Source organism: Periophthalmus magnuspinnatus, chromosome 18 (genome assembly GCF_009829125.3).
Source record: "Periophthalmus magnuspinnatus isolate fPerMag1 chromosome 18, fPerMag1.2.pri, whole genome shotgun sequence".
NCBI classification, from domain to species: Eukaryota; Metazoa; Chordata; class Actinopteri; order Gobiiformes; family Gobiidae; genus Periophthalmus; species Periophthalmus magnuspinnatus.
Window position 1 is genome coordinate 8748649 of NC_047143.1, and position 16847 is coordinate 8765495.

At 36.6% G+C, this 16847-nt stretch overlaps 3 protein-coding genes across 3 annotated transcripts; 1 reads left to right on the forward strand and 2 right to left on the reverse strand.

The window, feature by feature from the left end:
• Positions 1–1192: 1192 nt before the first annotated feature.
• Positions 1193–8682, reverse strand: fis1 (fission, mitochondrial 1). The gene is made up of 5 exons (XM_033983980.2): positions 8612–8682; positions 4884–5016; positions 3234–3310; positions 2974–3079; positions 1193–2887 (listed from the first exon to the last, which is right to left on the reverse strand). The coding sequence occupies exons 1-5, from the start codon at positions 8654–8656 to the stop codon at positions 2784–2786; spliced, it is 465 nt and encodes a 154-aa protein (XP_033839871.1). The 5' UTR covers positions 8657–8682; the 3' UTR covers positions 1193–2783.
• A 263-nt stretch (positions 8683–8945) lies between these two features.
• Positions 8946–9968, reverse strand: zgc:103586. Its single transcript, XM_033983716.2, has 5 exons — positions 9826–9968; positions 9580–9696; positions 9277–9388; positions 9139–9196; positions 8946–9059 (listed from the first exon to the last, which is right to left on the reverse strand). Exons 1-5 carry the CDS (start codon positions 9830–9832, stop codon positions 8946–8948), a joined length of 408 nt encoding a protein of 135 aa, XP_033839607.1. The 5' UTR covers positions 9833–9968.
• A 1289-nt stretch (positions 9969–11257) lies between these two features.
• Positions 11258–16085, forward strand: tm4sf5 (transmembrane 4 L six family member 5). Its single transcript, XM_033983990.2, has 5 exons — positions 11258–11649; positions 12466–12546; positions 13165–13307; positions 14120–14312; positions 15567–16085. The coding sequence occupies exons 1-5, from the start codon at positions 11476–11478 to the stop codon at positions 15582–15584; spliced, it is 609 nt and encodes a 202-aa protein (XP_033839881.1). The 5' UTR covers positions 11258–11475; the 3' UTR covers positions 15585–16085.
• The last annotated feature ends 762 nt before the right edge of the window (positions 16086–16847 follow it).

Sequence of the window (16847 nt, forward strand, 5' to 3'; positions counted from 1 at the left end):
GGGCCAGTTTCGGTGCTGTCAGATGGGTTAATATATAACACTGATAACGGTGCCTGTGATAGTGTCTATAAGCCTTCCTATTGTAAAACACAGCACTTAATTCACTGCTTGGGTCAAAACAAGAACATATTTACAAGAGTCTCAACAAGAGTTAAACTAGGCCAGGCATGTTTTCCTATGTGTGAGCAGAACTTTGATTTAAAAGATTTGTTAATGATAAAAATTTGTATGCCTGCGACTAAGCATGATGCATTAATATTCTCCATAGAGATATTATTGCTACGCTTATGTTTCTCAGCATGGCATTAAACACATTTTGTATTTTTTCAATTGTTTTTAATTTAAAAAAAAAAAAAAGGTTAAAAAACATGCAATCTCTGATAGCAGGGTTGCCTCTCCACAGATCTGACTTGTAACACAGCTTGGTTGCATCATCCCATTTCTATGGAGATAGGCGTTTAAAACTGTGGTTCCAAAACTTCTTGTGGACTTTAGATGAATAGTCACGTGTCCCCTACTCCAATAGACTTGAGAAAAATGTCTGTATACACACATTATAAAATATGTAACCGTTGTATGTATAATTATGTATAATATATGTGTTTTATGTGTTTCATTTCATTAAAGCAGAGGCCTCACACTTGAATTTTTTAGACAAACCTGGGAGATCCAAATAATAAAAAATCTTGTCTTTTTAAAAGCCTAAGCATTCCGTGTACCCATGGGGACCCTCATACCAGTTTGGGAACCAGTGCTGTTGGACATCCTAAGCAATGACTTGGTCATGAAGACGAGCAGGTGAGAAACACTCCATCAGAAAAGTTAGTAAATGGAGTTCTAAGATTAGATATTAAATAAATATTTGGATGAAAGTATAAAACTAGTATCAAAACTAGATACTCTTTTAAAGAGTGTTGAAAATTAAATTCTATTGTTTAAAAAGTTTTTTTAAATTGAGTATCGAGCATCAAAACACTAATAAAAATGAACAATAAGCTTGGCATTTTACGGCCAATGACAACATGCCATAAATGTATATTGCATTTCCATAAAAAGGGCACCAATTGATCATCTACACTATAGAAAACATTATGTACTGTACACTAGCCTAGAAACTATTAATGAAACACCATAAATGTACACCATAAAGATAAATAATTAACTCAATACAAAATCAGAACACTGTGCAATATAAAATTGGTAATGGCATGGATAGAAAATTTATTTAAACTTGTTGCAGGGGTCCTGATGGGGGAGAAATATGTCATCAATTCTTCTGTTATTTGTCAACTGAATGCTGAACCTTCAAATGTAAACTCCTGACCCCCAAGTTTATTCTTATTCATCGCTCATACCAGACCCAAACCTCCTTTCTACGCTCTATACAACATCCGGCAATGTTATAGGACCCAGAGATTTAAACATAGATGTTGACAAGACTTCCTGTCGGATAGCTTCTGGGTTTTTACAGCATTTGGATTGCTTTGCCTTTAAACAAATAGTTGATGTTCCAACACAATAGGGTACTAGTGTTGGACTTGGTCATTGCTGGCACCGATTCCATAAACAAGCCAGATGTTTTTGTGTATAGCCACAATGTAATCTTTAGGAATCTACCACTATTGTCTTTGAGTGCCAAGGCAAAAAGCAAAATACTTAAGGGAATTTCAAAGCCTTTTCAATTGCGGAGAAACGGTTTCCTTTATTGTCCGCTTTTTGTTTCCAACCTCAAACTCAAAAACAGCCTTGCCTCTTCCAAATCTGTCATTAACTGTCCATAATACAAACATCTTCTTGTCAGTTCATCACAAAATTTCCATAGCAGGGCTGATGAGATACTACTGCACCTAAAATAATATAAACATTTATGTGGGTGTAGTAGAGCCCGCAGGAGGAAGACAAAAGTCCAACAAGAGCTCCAGTGTTGTTTTATGGTTTTAATTGTAACAGTAGCCTATTTATATTGTATCAGTGAAGTGTTATTATCAGTTCAGTTTCTCTGCTCCCTCCTCTTGGAACACTTGTTTGAAACAAAATTTTGCTCCAATTTTGTTCCTTTCAACATATTTTGTTCTTTTTTACTTAAAAAAACAACATGATTCCATTAGTTAATGCACTGTCCTCCAACAGTTCAAAAATTACCACATTTTAAATCTGTTATTGACTTTTCAAAATTGAACTGCATGTTCTATGTATTCCCTTGTAAATGCTCTTCACGTGTGTTGCTGACCTCTTGGCCTGGTCTTCCTTGAAAAATAAATAATAAAATAATTTCCAAATCCAATACTGCACAAAATGTGCTAGTAGTTTTAACGCTTAACTTATGGCACAGCAGATTTATTAATGTAAATAAACATGAATTAAATTAGATGGAAAACAGACAGTCAAAAAAGACTTAACGTGTTAATTTTAGAGTAATTAAAAAAATTAAACACTCAAGATTAAGTATTTATCATCTCCATTGCACTTACTATGACTCTGCAAACACATTCTACTACCACGTCTTTATGAATAGGCTAAATGTTTATGGTGCATGCAAACTTGGCTGTCCCATCTCTTCATATGTACACAAATTAACAATAAGTGCAAAATTATTAAAGTAACCTGCAACATAAATCGATTATAGACATCCTGGCTCCACCATGGTATTCTCACTGGCATCGTTAGGCTGCAGTACAAGCAAACCACGCAAACTTTCTCTTCAGGGAGTTATTTTATATGCAGCAGAGGAGTCAGTCACTGTCAGTCCAGCAAAAATGAAACACTCCAACCCAAGCTCCATGTTATGATTTAGCTGCTCCTTTTGACACTGCCAGCCCAATGAGGCCTGCCAGCCCAGCCACGCCCAGTCCAATCCCACCGACAATCGCCATCCCCACCAGTCCATCTACGGAGGAGCAGTAAGATAAATCGGGACTCATTATAATCAAACAATTCTATAATGTTAGATGTATTCAATTATTTCAACTATACCTTTCTTTAAAGCTTTATCAATGAGTTTTTCCAGATCAAGAGCCTGCTTATTCCCGGGCTCATTCTTCAGAAGGGTCCGGATGTATTTCAGTGCGCGTTCATATTCCTAAGAGAGGAAGAGAGACAAATGGATGCAATCAATGACAGGAAATGTATACCACTTTTCAAGGATAACAGCTTTACTATTAATTATAGTGAATCCAATAATCAAACCTATCTATTTTAAGTCACGTAGACACTGACGTACGTGTGGGACTTACTTTGAGCCTGTAGTTGGCCACTGCCAGGTAAAACAGGAAGTCCCTAGAATCGTCCTTGGATGATTTCTGAACGAGTTCTGAGCAAGAAAACAAAGACTCATTATGGTTAGTACAAAGACACTGTTCACAGAAACTAATTATGTGTCACAGTTACTACAGCTACAATAACAATATTCAGTAGAGATGGGGGTTGTGGGGATGGGGATTTTTCAATCAACCTAAAAGTAAACCAATAGAGATTTTAACATGTTAAATAGTTTCAGAATACCTCTTATAAAGCTCCGTTAATTGAGTACACAGGCTGTTTACATGCACACCAAAAATTTGATCTGATTATCTGATTTCCAGAGTTAACAGATTATTGAAATATCATGCAAAAAGATGAGTGATTTGATTTATTTCTGATTGCTAGATTAATATTTATGATTGTCAGATTAATGTGGCAAATACAAAAAAAGATAGCTTAATGTGGCAAAGCCAAGGCTAAAAAACAATATTTTAAAGGTTTGATTATTTAAAAATCATTGTATTTTGTCTTCCAAATACAACAATTAGTCATTTGACTAACTAACACCATTTTTTTTTATTTGTTAATTGCCACACAAAAAATGGGGGGAATTTGCTTTCCATACAGCATTGAAAAGGTAGCTTAGTAGAATAAAACAGTACAATAAAAAGTGTCATTCGGTCCAGACCTTCAATAAGTGCTCTTATGGCAGAAGGAATGAGAATATTTTTGAATTAGATTTATTTTGTGTATGTAAACACACAAAAAATCTGATCTAATTATTGGGTTATCTAATTTTTACTGACCATAGCACTGTAGCTTATCACGTCATTCCATGGCTGTTTTTGAATACATAGTGTTCTTGGTTAATGCATCGCTATGTACCTTTTGCGCACTCCACAATGCAGATATGGGATTTTGCCATACAGTCAATTTTTTTAATGTTAGAGCCTAAACTAGAGATTAGTGTTTTCACAATACTAAAAGTCGAGAGGAGCCAGCTGAGGTGGCTCGGGTATCTGTTCAGGATGCCTCCTGGACACCTCCCTAGGGACGTGTTCCAGGCATGTCCCACCAGCAGGAGGACCCGGGGAAGACCCACGACATGCTGGATAGACTATGTCTCTCGGCTGGCCTGGGAATGCCTTGGGGTCCCACCGGAGGAGCTGGAGGACGTGTCTGGGGTGAGGGGAGTCTGGGAATCCCTGCTTAGACTGCTGCCCCCGCGACCCGGCCCCGGATAAGTGGAAGAAAATGGATGGATGGGCAATACTAAAATTTCAAACTCGATTTTGATTTTGACTAAGACTCTTCCTATAGACAACAGAATGTGGTTTTCAACATTAAATCAACCTTGTTTTATATTACCATGTTTTCTTAAATCTGGGTAATGCCTTAGTCATTCAGGTATGTTTCACAGTGGTCCATGGGTGTATTCTGATCTACTGTATGTGGTCTTATAGCTGCTTTGATACAGCTCAAGATCATTATAAAGCTACCCAGAAAAGGTTCATTTCTGTCCTGTGAATGACTTCTTTAGTATTGATACCTGCTCAAATGAGTTTTGCTACTTGTTTTAGTATTCATTAGTATCTGATTTTCAATACTTTTGACAACCCTATTAGGGATTTTCATGAACTCACCCTCCAAGAGCACAGTTCCCTTTTTGATGTCATCTGTGTATTTGCTTCTGATCAAGCACCACGCATACTCAAACTTGGTCTCCTTCGACACTGCTCCTTTCAAGAGCTCGTTGTTGTACTTCTTCTCAAATTTCTGGGAAAAATAAAAGTCAGTAGTCTCAAACAAAGATAACACTACTCCTTTCTATAACTCTCTCTATTACTTTTTTATTAATAAATTCTAATAAATATAAGCAACATGAACTATACTAACAAAAACAAAAATCATATTCAATATTCAATTCAATTCAAATTCATATTCAATAAATTAAATGGGGAGTTTAAGTGGGTACAGAAAGTATTCAAACCCCCTTAAATTTTTCACTTGTTACATTGCAGCCATTTGCTAAAATAATTTAAGTTCATTTTTTCCCCATTAATATACACACAGCACCCCATATTGACAGAGAAACACATTTTTTTGCAGAATTATCCAAAAAGAAAGAGAATTGAAATATCTCACAGCCATAAATATTCAGACATTTGCTCAGTATTTAGTAGAAGCACCCTTTTGAACTAATACAGCCATGAGTCTTTTTGGGAATGATGCATAAAAGTTTTTCACACCTGGATTTGGGGATCTTCCACAATTCCTCCTTGCAGATGCTCTTCAGTTCTATCAGGTTGGATGGTGAACGCTGGCGGACAGCCATTTTCAGATCCCTCCAGAGATGCTCAGTTGGGTTCAAGTCAGGTTCTCCGGCCAGACCATTTATTTTAGCTGTGGGCTTAGGGTCATTGTCTTGTTGGAAGGCGAACCTTCGGCCCAATCTGAGGTCCTGAGCAGTCTGGAGAAGGTTTTTATCCAGCATATCCCTGTACTTGGCCGCATTCATCTTTCAAAACACCCCCACAGCATGATGCTGCCACCACCATGTTTCACTGTTGGGACTCTATTGGACAGGTGATGAGCAATGCCTGGTTTTCTCCACACGTACAGCTTAGAATTAAGGCCAAAAAGTTCTATCTTGGTCTCATCAGACCAGAGAATCTTATTGCCCACCCTCTTGGAGTCCTTCGGGTGTTTTTTTAACAAACTCCATGCGGGCTTTCATGTGTCTTGCACTGAGGAGAGGCTTCCATTCAGCCACTCTGCCATAAAGCCCCGACTGGTGGAGGGCTGCAATGATGGTTGACTTTCTAGAACTTTCTCCCATCTCCCGACTGCATCTCTGGAGCTCAGCCTTAGTGATCTTTGGGTTCTTCTTTACCTCGCTCACTCAGGCTCTTCTCCCCTGACTGCTCAGTTTGGTCGGACGGCCAATAATTTTGTGTTTCTCTGTCAATATCAGGTGCTGTGTGTCTTATGGTGTGACCCAAAAATTATTTTCAAAAAACAATTCAGCTCTACAACTACCGTAAGGAAGCCTTTTCACAGGCATTACATAATTATTTCTGTAATTCTTGTAGTTTTAGACATTTTAACATGCCCTGCGGTGTGACCTCTCCAGTCACTCTACTGGACACTCACTACAAATTGTTGTCATGTTAAAAAATTACTTGATATGTCTATACTGCTAATTTAAAGTATGTAACTGTCCCATTGTAAAGTATATATTTTTAACAATCAGAATTGTATTTTTCTCAGGAAATGTTCAAGTTTTTTCAGACAAATTTGATTTTACAAAAGTAAGAAAATTATAATTATTTATTTTGACCTGTAGGTTAAACCCTTAACGCAACAGTTCTTCCTGATGCATGTCTGCTCCTTTTGATTTTTGTGTAGCTGTCTTTTTAAATGTGCAATTTTTTCTGTTGGATTACAGCATTAAACTGCTCATGTCTTTTTTATATTTAAAGTGGTGATTAAAGCGTAATTCTAACAAGCATTAACACTCTTTATGCCAAAACCTTTATCAACTGATTCTGGCACAAGACACGCATTCTCGAATCTTGTAAAGAAAAGTGTTACAGTCACACCGTAGGACATTTTACTGTTTTTTGTTAAAACACAAATAAATTAAATGCAACTTTATTCAAAAACAACGTGTAATTTATAGAATACATATTTATGCACTGTTGAGTAAAAACTTTGAGGAAGAAAAACATTATTTAGAAAGTAATTTAAAGTGATAATGCCGGAAATGAGCTGCTGAGAGTAAAAAAAAGATAAAGCAAAAGGAAAGAAAAAAAAAAGAATATAAATAGGTAGCTAAATAACACAAATAATTTGGGAAATAATGTAAATAAGGTGAGGCTTATGGAGGATATTGAAGGAGAGACAAAATTAGGAATAATGGTAATAGCAGGGGTATTAAATATGTGGTATTAATGTTTATGTATAAGTAGACTATTCATTTTGCTTTTTTGTTTCAAAATTGATTTTGCAGATTCTATAGAATTTATTATTTCATAGTCAAGTGCTTGGAAGTGGAGTCTGGATTTGAGAAATGTATTTCAATGGATGTGATGTTTGTCAAATAAATTGTAGAAATGAACAATTTTTTCTGTTTTTGTTCTGATGGGAAAAGATTCTGATAAAATGGGGGTGTATTCATTTATATCTATATCCATTATCAATATATGTATTTTTTTTGTTTGTTTCAGTTATAGAATACATGAGTAACATTTTCAGGTTGTATGTTACGGAAGCTACAATTTGGGACTATATTTAAGTACTTGGATATTAAGACGTTTGTAGGGTATATTTTTGCAATAATTTGAAATAGGTTTTGTGCATTTTGTTATTAATGGGGTACTGATGAGGTAAACCACGTTTTATACCAATTTATCCTGTTAAAAATTGAATTTCAACAAAATGTCTAATCCATTAATGAATAATTTTGTCGTAGTTACGGTTGGTATAAATTGTGATGTGTTCATTAATTTTAATAACCCATCCAGAATGCATTGAGTAACTGATTTGTATTATTTGTAGGTTACCGGAAATTGATATTTTCACAGAAAATTGTAAGCTTGTCGAGAGTGAAAACAGAATTCATCTTTCAAAATTTCTATATTGTTCCAAATATGTAGGCAGGGGGAGACAGATTATCTTTGCAATGTTTCCATGCAGTAAAAACTTGATGACAATTGGGTAATTTGGTTGGAGGTTTGCCTGATATTATAGTTCTTGAAGCCAGTTGATCTTGCTTAGTTCAAGTCGATAAAGTCCAGCATTTCAATACCGCCCTCAGGTCTTGTGAGTATGGCAGTTTTCCGATGATGTTTCCTGTTTCTCCAGATGAATTTTGTTACTCTCCTGTTGATCTCCTTGGATGTGGAGTCAGTGTTATATAGTGAGAGAGTGGGATAAACCAGTGTAAAAATTCCTTCAGCTTTTGATAATAGGTCAACCGGCCAAAGACGTATCTTTGTAACCACTTTGTTTTAATTTTGTTGAAAAAGTTTTGTTCTTCGCGTTCTTTACTAATTTTGCATGTTATAATATTTCATTACATTTTTTTTTTACCGAAAAATGATTGAATGATTAATATGTGACTGTTATGGGTTTCAGAAAGACATATTTCCCCTTTTTCAACATACTTTCAACTGTAGGACAACACCAACATCACAGACGTCATGGGAAACAATAATTAGCATTAGCTAGCTTTGTTCTGAACGCGGAAAGTGATGACAGTCTGTATTTCACTAAGTATTTAAGGTATTTTTCTGATCCACAGATCAAATACACATTGGTCAGAGTGTGTAATAAAGGATTAATTAAAAGAAATAAAAGAAATACTTACTAAAAGATCCTCGGGAGCGACCACATCACTCACAACAGCCTCCATGTTTCCGGAAGTAAATTCAGGACACGCCCACCTTTGGTCATGAGACGAGTTGCACTAATGTTACGCGAATATTCTAGTAATATATAAACCACCTTTTATGTTATAGAAAACCAATACTTTGTTTTAAGAGGGAAATGCTTATGTGAAATTAAACATTAGGGATAGTATCATCTGTAAAAGTAATCAAGACATTTTTATATCTGCTCTGACTTTTATTGTAAGCATATCATTTCAGGAAAAAAATGGCGTGACATTTACAAAACATGCATACCAAGACAAATAGTTAATGTTATTTCTTTCCGAGGTGAGCAGGAGAAAATGCATAGGGTAGAAGCTCATTGAGGGTAGTTTCTTTATAAGAGCCATCTGGTTTGCTCAAGTACACCACCCATTCTGATCCAAACTGAGAATGAAAATAGCTGATGAGGCTTTCTGTGTGAGGTCAAAACTGGTTAAAATGTAAGAATGTCAATTAGAGCTACCTCCATGAGAACCTGGCGACATGCTCCACAGGGCCCCACAAAGCTGTCCTCGACATCACTGATACAACAAGATGGTAAAAACACTTCACTCACTTTTTATCATGATTGCCAATGTATTAGTGTCATAAGTATAGTCACCAAGTCACAGCTATAGCCGTAAAGTGTCTGTGTCCTTCTGCCACAGCTCTCTGTATGGCTGTCCGCTCTGCACACACCGTTAGGCCAAAGGAGGCGTTCTCAACATTACAACCTAAAACACATTCAATTTAGTCAAATTAAAAATTATGCTTTGTATTCTATAGGCCGTTACTTAGCCTAGAATTGTTTGATATTTGAAAGCGAATTAAATGTATAGCCTATTCTTATTTCAAATATAACATTTAACAGTTGCAACATAGATTGTAAATACAGCCTACGAGTTGCAGGCACAATTATCTCTACCTGTAATTATAGCGCCATCTGCGGTTAATAGTGCCGCACCAACAGGGAACTTGCTGTATGGGCAGTATGCCATAGTTCTTGCCTGTTGGCACTTCAAAACGAGCTCTTTTATTGTATCTGTAATAAACCGACAATTAGGAACAGCGATAGGTAAATAGCTAACTTTGGTGAATACCAAGGATTCACCAAAGGGTCAGCGTTCATTCATTCACAAACTGAAAAGTATTTCCTTTAAATTAGACTCACCTGTCATCCTGGGTGAGATGAGACGTGGGGACAGTGTTAGGAAGTAGAAACCACCACTAATGTTTAGGACCACCGACCACAAACAGCGTGCTGACAGCAGCGAGGCTCTTTTGTTTACTTTCACGTTATTGGCTGGTTGAGCTCCAGCGTCACATCCCTCTTTATGTGACCCGACCGTTATTCTAGCTGGACTATGGTCCTGGACCATAGGACTATGGTCCTGAATCCACGTCGATCAAACCAAACATATCGCGAGAACCATCGAGATATTTTATTTCTTTCTTTTTCTTACCATAAGTGTGTTTCATGCATGGATACAGTAGGCTTTAAGTCTATATTGGGACTTTTGACCAACAATGAAATATATCAATATGGCACTACATGAAAAGGAAGTAAAGTGAAGGCCTTGATGGTAGCCTACCTCCAACCAAACTGCTCTGTTCAAAAGCTGCCGTCACCCTAATGCTAATGAGGCTTTTTCTGGGCACTTCTGGGCATTTCAAATGTCTTGTATTCAATAATTCTCTACAACTGGTGGTTGTAAAATAGGCTATTTCTGTAACCACAGCTGCCCTGGGGTAAACTATCAAAGCATGACAGCCAATCTGCACCAACTGCCCTCCTGACCACCACTAACGACTTACACTACATTTCCACCAGGTGGGACAAGTAGCCTTAGCTGATGCATTGGTTGAGCTGGGATGAAACTACAGCCCTTTGGGTTTATATGTGTGGGCAAATGCTCTACCACTCTTCTTATATGTGTGGACAAATGCTCTACCTCTTCAGACTCTCTTCACACTATACTATGGTTGCAACAATTATTTTAGTAGCTTACTTGTCAGTATTTTTTTTCGATAAGTCGAATTATTCATTTTATTCTAAATTTATGTTTTTAAGACATTTGTAACCAAATATAGGTTGAAATATGATGACTGAAGGCTTCTAACTAGATAATATTTATGAATAATAAGTGTTATAGAAAAAAAATCTGAAATTGTTTATTCATTTTTTGACATTTTGATTTAACAATGCCATTTTCTCTTTATTAAAGGTCTTTTAGAATGTGTATTATTAAAATACAACTATGATTAATCAGTCAGTTAATTGTTGCAGCCTTACACTATGCAGACTGCTCCAGAGTCTCTTTACACACTCCTGTTACAAGATTCAAAGACAAGTATCCACACTGCGATGTATGAGCTACTGATAATCACTACTACAATACATCACATCAGCATTGTCTCCCATAATGTGTCACTTTTACACTTAAACAAAACTCTAATCCTTTCTTCCATTTGCTTTTGTTTGAGATAAAGGCCACTGTCCTTATTATCAGTAGAAATCAAAGGGCATTTACCTCTGTGACTTAGACCTTCACTGACCAAATGAACATGGAACAGGAATTTTTTTTCCATTCCAAGTCTTGATTTATTGAAGTCATAAATTAGTAAGATAATGGTGAATTCCGTCAGCCGTTAACCACACCGTCATATGGCCTTTGTCCATGTAGACCTTCCTGATAGAAGCTTTGTTTGAGAACATTTACAGCCGGACTCACCACTCAACTACTGTATTATCAGCACCGTTCCTCAGTGATCACCTCTTGTCCAACGACTTTAGTTTGGAGTTTGAGGAGGAGAATCCACCATGTGCTGTACAGGAAAGTGTGCGCGTCTAGTGGGACTGATCCTTCTGCCTTCAGCCTTTATTTGTATGATTTCTAATGTGCTGCTATTCTTCCCCAATGGAGAGAAGCTGGAGACCGGACAGATCACACTGCAAGTCTGGCTCCTGGGGGGTTTCCTTGGGGGTGGACTTTTTGTGAGTAAACCATCGTAATTTAAAAAAAAAATGTATATAATTAGATATACATTTAAAGAGTTGTATAAATGTTTGGTCAATTATATTTTACTTGTTTTCCTGTTTTACTTTTCAGATAGTTTAAAAAAAATAAATTTTTATAGCTTTTTCTATTAAAATTATATATTCAGATATATGCAGCATATTGTCAAAAATCACATTAAGCTGAATGCATGTGCTCAGTGTTGTCAGGTTTAATTTCTTTACAGAACAAAACTACAACATATTTTAAGTGTACATCTTCCAAAATATATAACATAATATGATGAGGAGTACATGTTTTATTTACTGTAGGCTTATACATTATCAAATGATAGATTAAGTATTATGACCAACTACTGTGGTTTGCTAAAACCCAAATAAATTACTTTTCCCTTAGTAACATGGTAACTGATAAGAGAACAACTACAGAAAAGCTTCTAATATCCACACTTAGAGATAGATGTCTATATGTTAATAATTGGGCAAAGCACTAATAAATTGTTATTCTGGTTTGTACGTCACACCATCATGATCAGAGTTCAGTCTTCTTATCTTTTCATTATTATTTTATTACTGTTCAGACCTGCAACCAGGAAGTTGTTCATGAAGCTAATCACAAATATTTGAATAAGAGATAAGGAACACAAGACCTCACTGGATGCAACATACACTTTAGAAACAAAAAAGAAAAATAATGCTAATAATGCCATTGAAGTGTAGTGAAGTGCCATTAAGACTCAAAACCCTGCGTTTTGATTTCCCTATCATTAATAATGTTTGCTTTCTACTTTCCAGATGCTATGCCCCAGCTGTTCTGCTATCCGAGCCGGGGGCAAGGGTTGCTGCGGAACAGGTTGCTGTGGGAACCGCTGCCGTGTGAGTACAATTAAATGATTTGGACAACTGACATTAAGTTACAAGTAGACCAAGACAGTTTAGAGATAGTAGCTTTTAGTTCACTGATGTCTCATTTGGAGAGATGGAAAAATACTAGGCATGTCACCCTTGATTTGTTTAGTCTATTATTCGGTTGCTGGTGTCTTAGTCAACAAATTATTTGAAAAACAGATTTGTTTTTGGTGTAAATAAAAATGCAGATTAAACTCATGATTCACACATTTAATTTATCTTTATATGAATAGGTTGTTTCCTAGTCCCTTTTTCCACATAAATAGTTGTTTATAGTTGTAGTCTTATGAGTACAGTTTGGGTTAGACACAAATAGAAATACATAATTGCTTTTGAGAGCTTTTGCCACACCGCGTTTTCAGTTGACTAATCAGTTGGTAGCACATGTCTTCAGGGATCAAGAATCATCAAGAACTTCTTCAGTCGACTACAGTCCTCAAAATACACGCAAATGTTACATAGAGGACTTTACAGCTCACTCTGTTCAAACATCATGTAAAATAAAGACCTTAATACTACTGCTACTTTTACTACTGTGATAAAACACCAATGTCCTGTGTTAATAGTTGTTTCTTCTTCCACCAGATGCTTAGCTCTGTGTTCTCCTCAGTTTTTGGCGTGTTGGGAGCCATCTACTGTCTAAGTGTGTCCTCAGCAGCCCTGGCTATTGGGCCAAAGTGTCAGGTGGCTACAGGGGAGTGGGTTTACCCCTTTGAAAATACTGGGACGTGAGTAATATCAAGTCTCTGGTCTTATATCTAAAGCAGAAGCTCGCGAATGAAACAAAATGCAGTACACACAATAACCCACCAGGGGGAAGTACAGACCAACAATAGCTAAAGCTAAGTGTAGTTCCATTTAATACAAAATGTACTTGAGCTTTTAATATATATTTTAATAAATGTGTTTTTTTAATATCAGCAAAGCATTTAATTAATTGTGATGCTTTTAAATCATGAAACTACGGTAAATGCCTTTCCAATAAAAAAATCTCCAGTGCGTTGTCAATCACTATTTAAACATAATGTGATATAATAATATGTGTAAATCTTGGAAAATTATCTGTAATTGACAATTTTCTATTTACTTGTTTCATATTGATTTTTTGTAAAAGGAAAAATAAATACTTTTCTTCCGCTTAGCAATCTAGATTTCCCCCATTCCACAGTGCTGTTCTTCTTTGGCATAGGCATTTCCTTCACTGAGTTAAACTGTGATTGAGATTGGAACAGCAACAGTGACTTCAGTGGCCATAGGAGCGTTCGCCCACATAAACAGTCGGCAGTCCAATTCAAGCTCTGACCGGTGCATGCTTCGATGTGTTCTTAAGCAAGACACTTCACCATTTTGCTTATGTATATTATGCAATTATTGAATCCTTATGATGATTGCTGACACCTAACCTACACTAGATTGAGAGGCCCCAATAGGCTGCTTATATTCATCTAGCATTTGAGTATAATTTTTGACTACTCAACCTACTTGACTGAATTTGAGCCATATTTATAAGACTGCATGCCATACATCTTGGCCCTTACAGGGGAAACGGCAGCTACCTTGTGAACCAGGAGCTATGGAGTGAATGCGCACATCCTAAAAACATAGTGATGTGGCATGTGGTCCTCTTCTCTATCCTGCTCACCATGGGAGGTCTACAGATGGTGCTCTGTGGCATCCAGGCTGTAAATGGCTGCATTGGCTGCATCTGTGGGGACTGCAGAGACAGCAAGGAGGTTAGTAGTAGGAGTAATAATACTTTTTTTTTTTTACAAATGCTTTTCACAGTAACACAAAGATGAGTTACAATAGTTTAACATAAAACAAGGACAAGGCAAACAAAAACAAGAAGTGAGGATGCATTAACTTTTGGTGAGTTTTGAGCTTTGGGAAGAAGTTGGAGTCAGCTGAAGTGGTAGGAGGGGCGGTGGGGCTGGAGGAGGTCAAGAGATCAGGAGGGTAACAATTATTGCCCTACCCTACCTTTGATTAAGCTGAAATATAAAGTTTGTGAATGTTAAAAACCTGATTCATTTACATTGTGGAAAAAATACTCCTACCATAAGATATCAGAAAACGATCATGGAATGTATATATGGACTTTGCTGTTGAGTGGGTGTAAAAAACAATTCTCAATTTTTAGACAGGATCTAAACTCTAGGACATTAAGCATAATCTACTTTTACTTCTGGTTTATTATCTATGTACAGTGTTTCCCAACCAGGGATTTCAGATTTTTAAGAGGTGAAATTTAGTATATAGTTATTTGAATATAAAATGTTAGAAAATCATTTAAACAGATTTATACTTCCAGTCAAAATTTTTTAATCTAAAAGTCCAAACTTATTCCTCACTTTCCTATCGCATTTCTATAGCAACCTGATTAATCTGTATGGGTAATTTAAAAAAAAGACTTAGACAAGTTCCGGGGTAAGACGCAGCTTAGGGGGTAGTTACCAGTGGACAAAGATAATATATGAGCTTTTATTATAGTATTTAAACAACATCAACACATGAAAGGTTTTGAACAACTCCCAGTGACTTGTTTTGAGTGTGATTTGAGTACATTTGTTGTTCTTGTGAAACAGGAAGGGGAAGAAGTTTTGATCTTATGTTGATACTGTAATTGCGAGGAAGTGGGCAGATATGTTATTACTGAATTGTTAGAGGGCTCCACCAAATGGCTGAGCTGTCTATAGTGAGTGAACCCATGATATATAAGGCACAATGGAGCAACCTGTAGAACAACAATGAGGGACAATGTTACGTAAGCACCAGACCAGGCCTGAAAAAAAGCACTGTTGAGGTTGTAGATTGAAGGACCAGTTGTGACATAAGGTGAATATTTAATAGCGATGAGCTAAAAATTGTCACATATGCTTGTTTGCCCTGGCCTAGGACCTGTTCACAGAATGCTGATCCATTAACAGTGTTGTAAGCTATTTACTCTGTTAAAACGTAAAATAACATGCGACTTTGCTCCATTACAGGATGAAAGTGGACTGTAAAGAAAGATGGCGCAATATGAACTCAAGATGGCAACATACATGATCACCTCTCAAAGCTATATTCCATTTGCATTTCTTGACAATGAATGTATATTTGATTTTGTGGAGGATTTTACATGAGAAAAACTGTGAAACTCACTCTCCATCCTCCTATTCAGCTGTTAAATGAGTGTAAATTAACTAAAAAAAAAACTATTGCATCTTCTATGTATCTTTTTTAAGCAGTACCAATGCATCATCAATCATAGCAAAGTAAAAATGTTCTGTTCTGTGAGTACAGTATTAACTCTCTGAAATTATTTGAAATCACCTTGCATTCTGTCCACAACCATTCAAACATCTCTTTAGATTAGATCATGGAAGTATGGATCAGACATAATTGCTAGCTACCAAAGCCTCGTTTGTTTAATTGTTTATCTTGGCTTGTTTTTAGACTGAAATGTACTTGTACTTAATTATAGCATCAAGATTTACAATATTAAAAGATTTTGTTCCTTTTTATTTGCATATTTTGTTATTTGACATAGACAAGCTTTAGAACATAATTACTTCCCTCTCTGTGGTGTCATTCACTAACCCCGATTATCCTTTAGGGAACAGTGAGTAACGCTGTCAATCACTGACCTCAGACTGGGCTAAAGGAGCCAGACAGACAGTCCAGACCTAACAGGATTGAAGTGTGCTGACTGCGGAGACAAGGTCTAAAAGCCAGCACGCCCCCTGTGGATGATATGTGCTCACTGCAGCTGCTCAGACAGGGAACAGGTCAAACTAGTCCAACATTGGGTTCGGGTTAAGCCAGTAATCTTTTGTTACCAGGGAGCGCATTTGTGGTAATTGTTACCTAACTTTCGAATTAAAGGAGTACTACTGCAAGGCTGCCATGTGTTAAATATAGACCCAATACGACTGCTTAACAATGGGGCGTGGTAAAAATGCTTGAACTATGATAATTTATTTATAATGAGATGATACTCAGGGAAATGTTCTTATTTTAAATTGCATAAAAAATGTTTCTGGAAATTACAGAAACATTTTGCCATTGCACAGTTTACATAAGGTCATTTTACACCTGAACATTTGACTGACCAGGCACCTCGACAACTACATTATCTGCACGTAGTGCCAATTCAACCCACTATTGTAGTCTTTTGGTACTGACTGCTTGTAAGCTGGAGTGGCAAAGCAACTAGGGGCTTTTCTCATGCAAACTATAGCTGCTGTGGAAGAATTCAGAGTGAACTATTAAGCTTTTGTGGCAAT

Coding starts and splice junctions, on each gene's coding strand:
- fis1 (XM_033983980.2), bottom strand. CDS start 8,656: ATGGAGGCTGTTGTGAGTGATGTGGTCGCTCCCGAGGATCTTTTA. Junction 5,017..8,611: donor TCGCTCCCGAGGATCTTTTA/GTAAGTATTTCT, acceptor TATTTTTCCCAG/AAATTTGAGAAGAAGTACAA. Junction 3,080..3,233: donor TGGCCAACTACAGGCTCAAA/GTAAGTCCCACA, acceptor TTCCTCTCTTAG/GAATATGAACGCGCACTGAA.
- zgc:103586 (XM_033983716.2), bottom strand. Junction 9,389..9,579: donor AGATGGCGCTATAATTACAG/GTAGAGATAATT, acceptor AATGTGTTTTAG/GTTGTAATGTTGAGAACGCC. Junction 9,060..9,138: donor GTCGCCAGGTTCTCATGGAG/GTAGCTCTAATT, acceptor TTTCATTCTCAG/TTTGGATCAGAATGGGTGGT.
- tm4sf5 (XM_033983990.2), top strand. CDS start 11,476: ATGTGCTGTACAGGAAAGTGTGCGCGTCTAGTGGGACTGATCCTTCTG. Junction 11,650..12,465: donor TCCTTGGGGGTGGACTTTTT/GTGAGTAAACCA, acceptor TCTACTTTCCAG/ATGCTATGCCCCAGCTGTTC. Junction 12,547..13,164: donor GCTGTGGGAACCGCTGCCGT/GTGAGTACAATT, acceptor TTCTTCCACCAG/ATGCTTAGCTCTGTGTTCTC.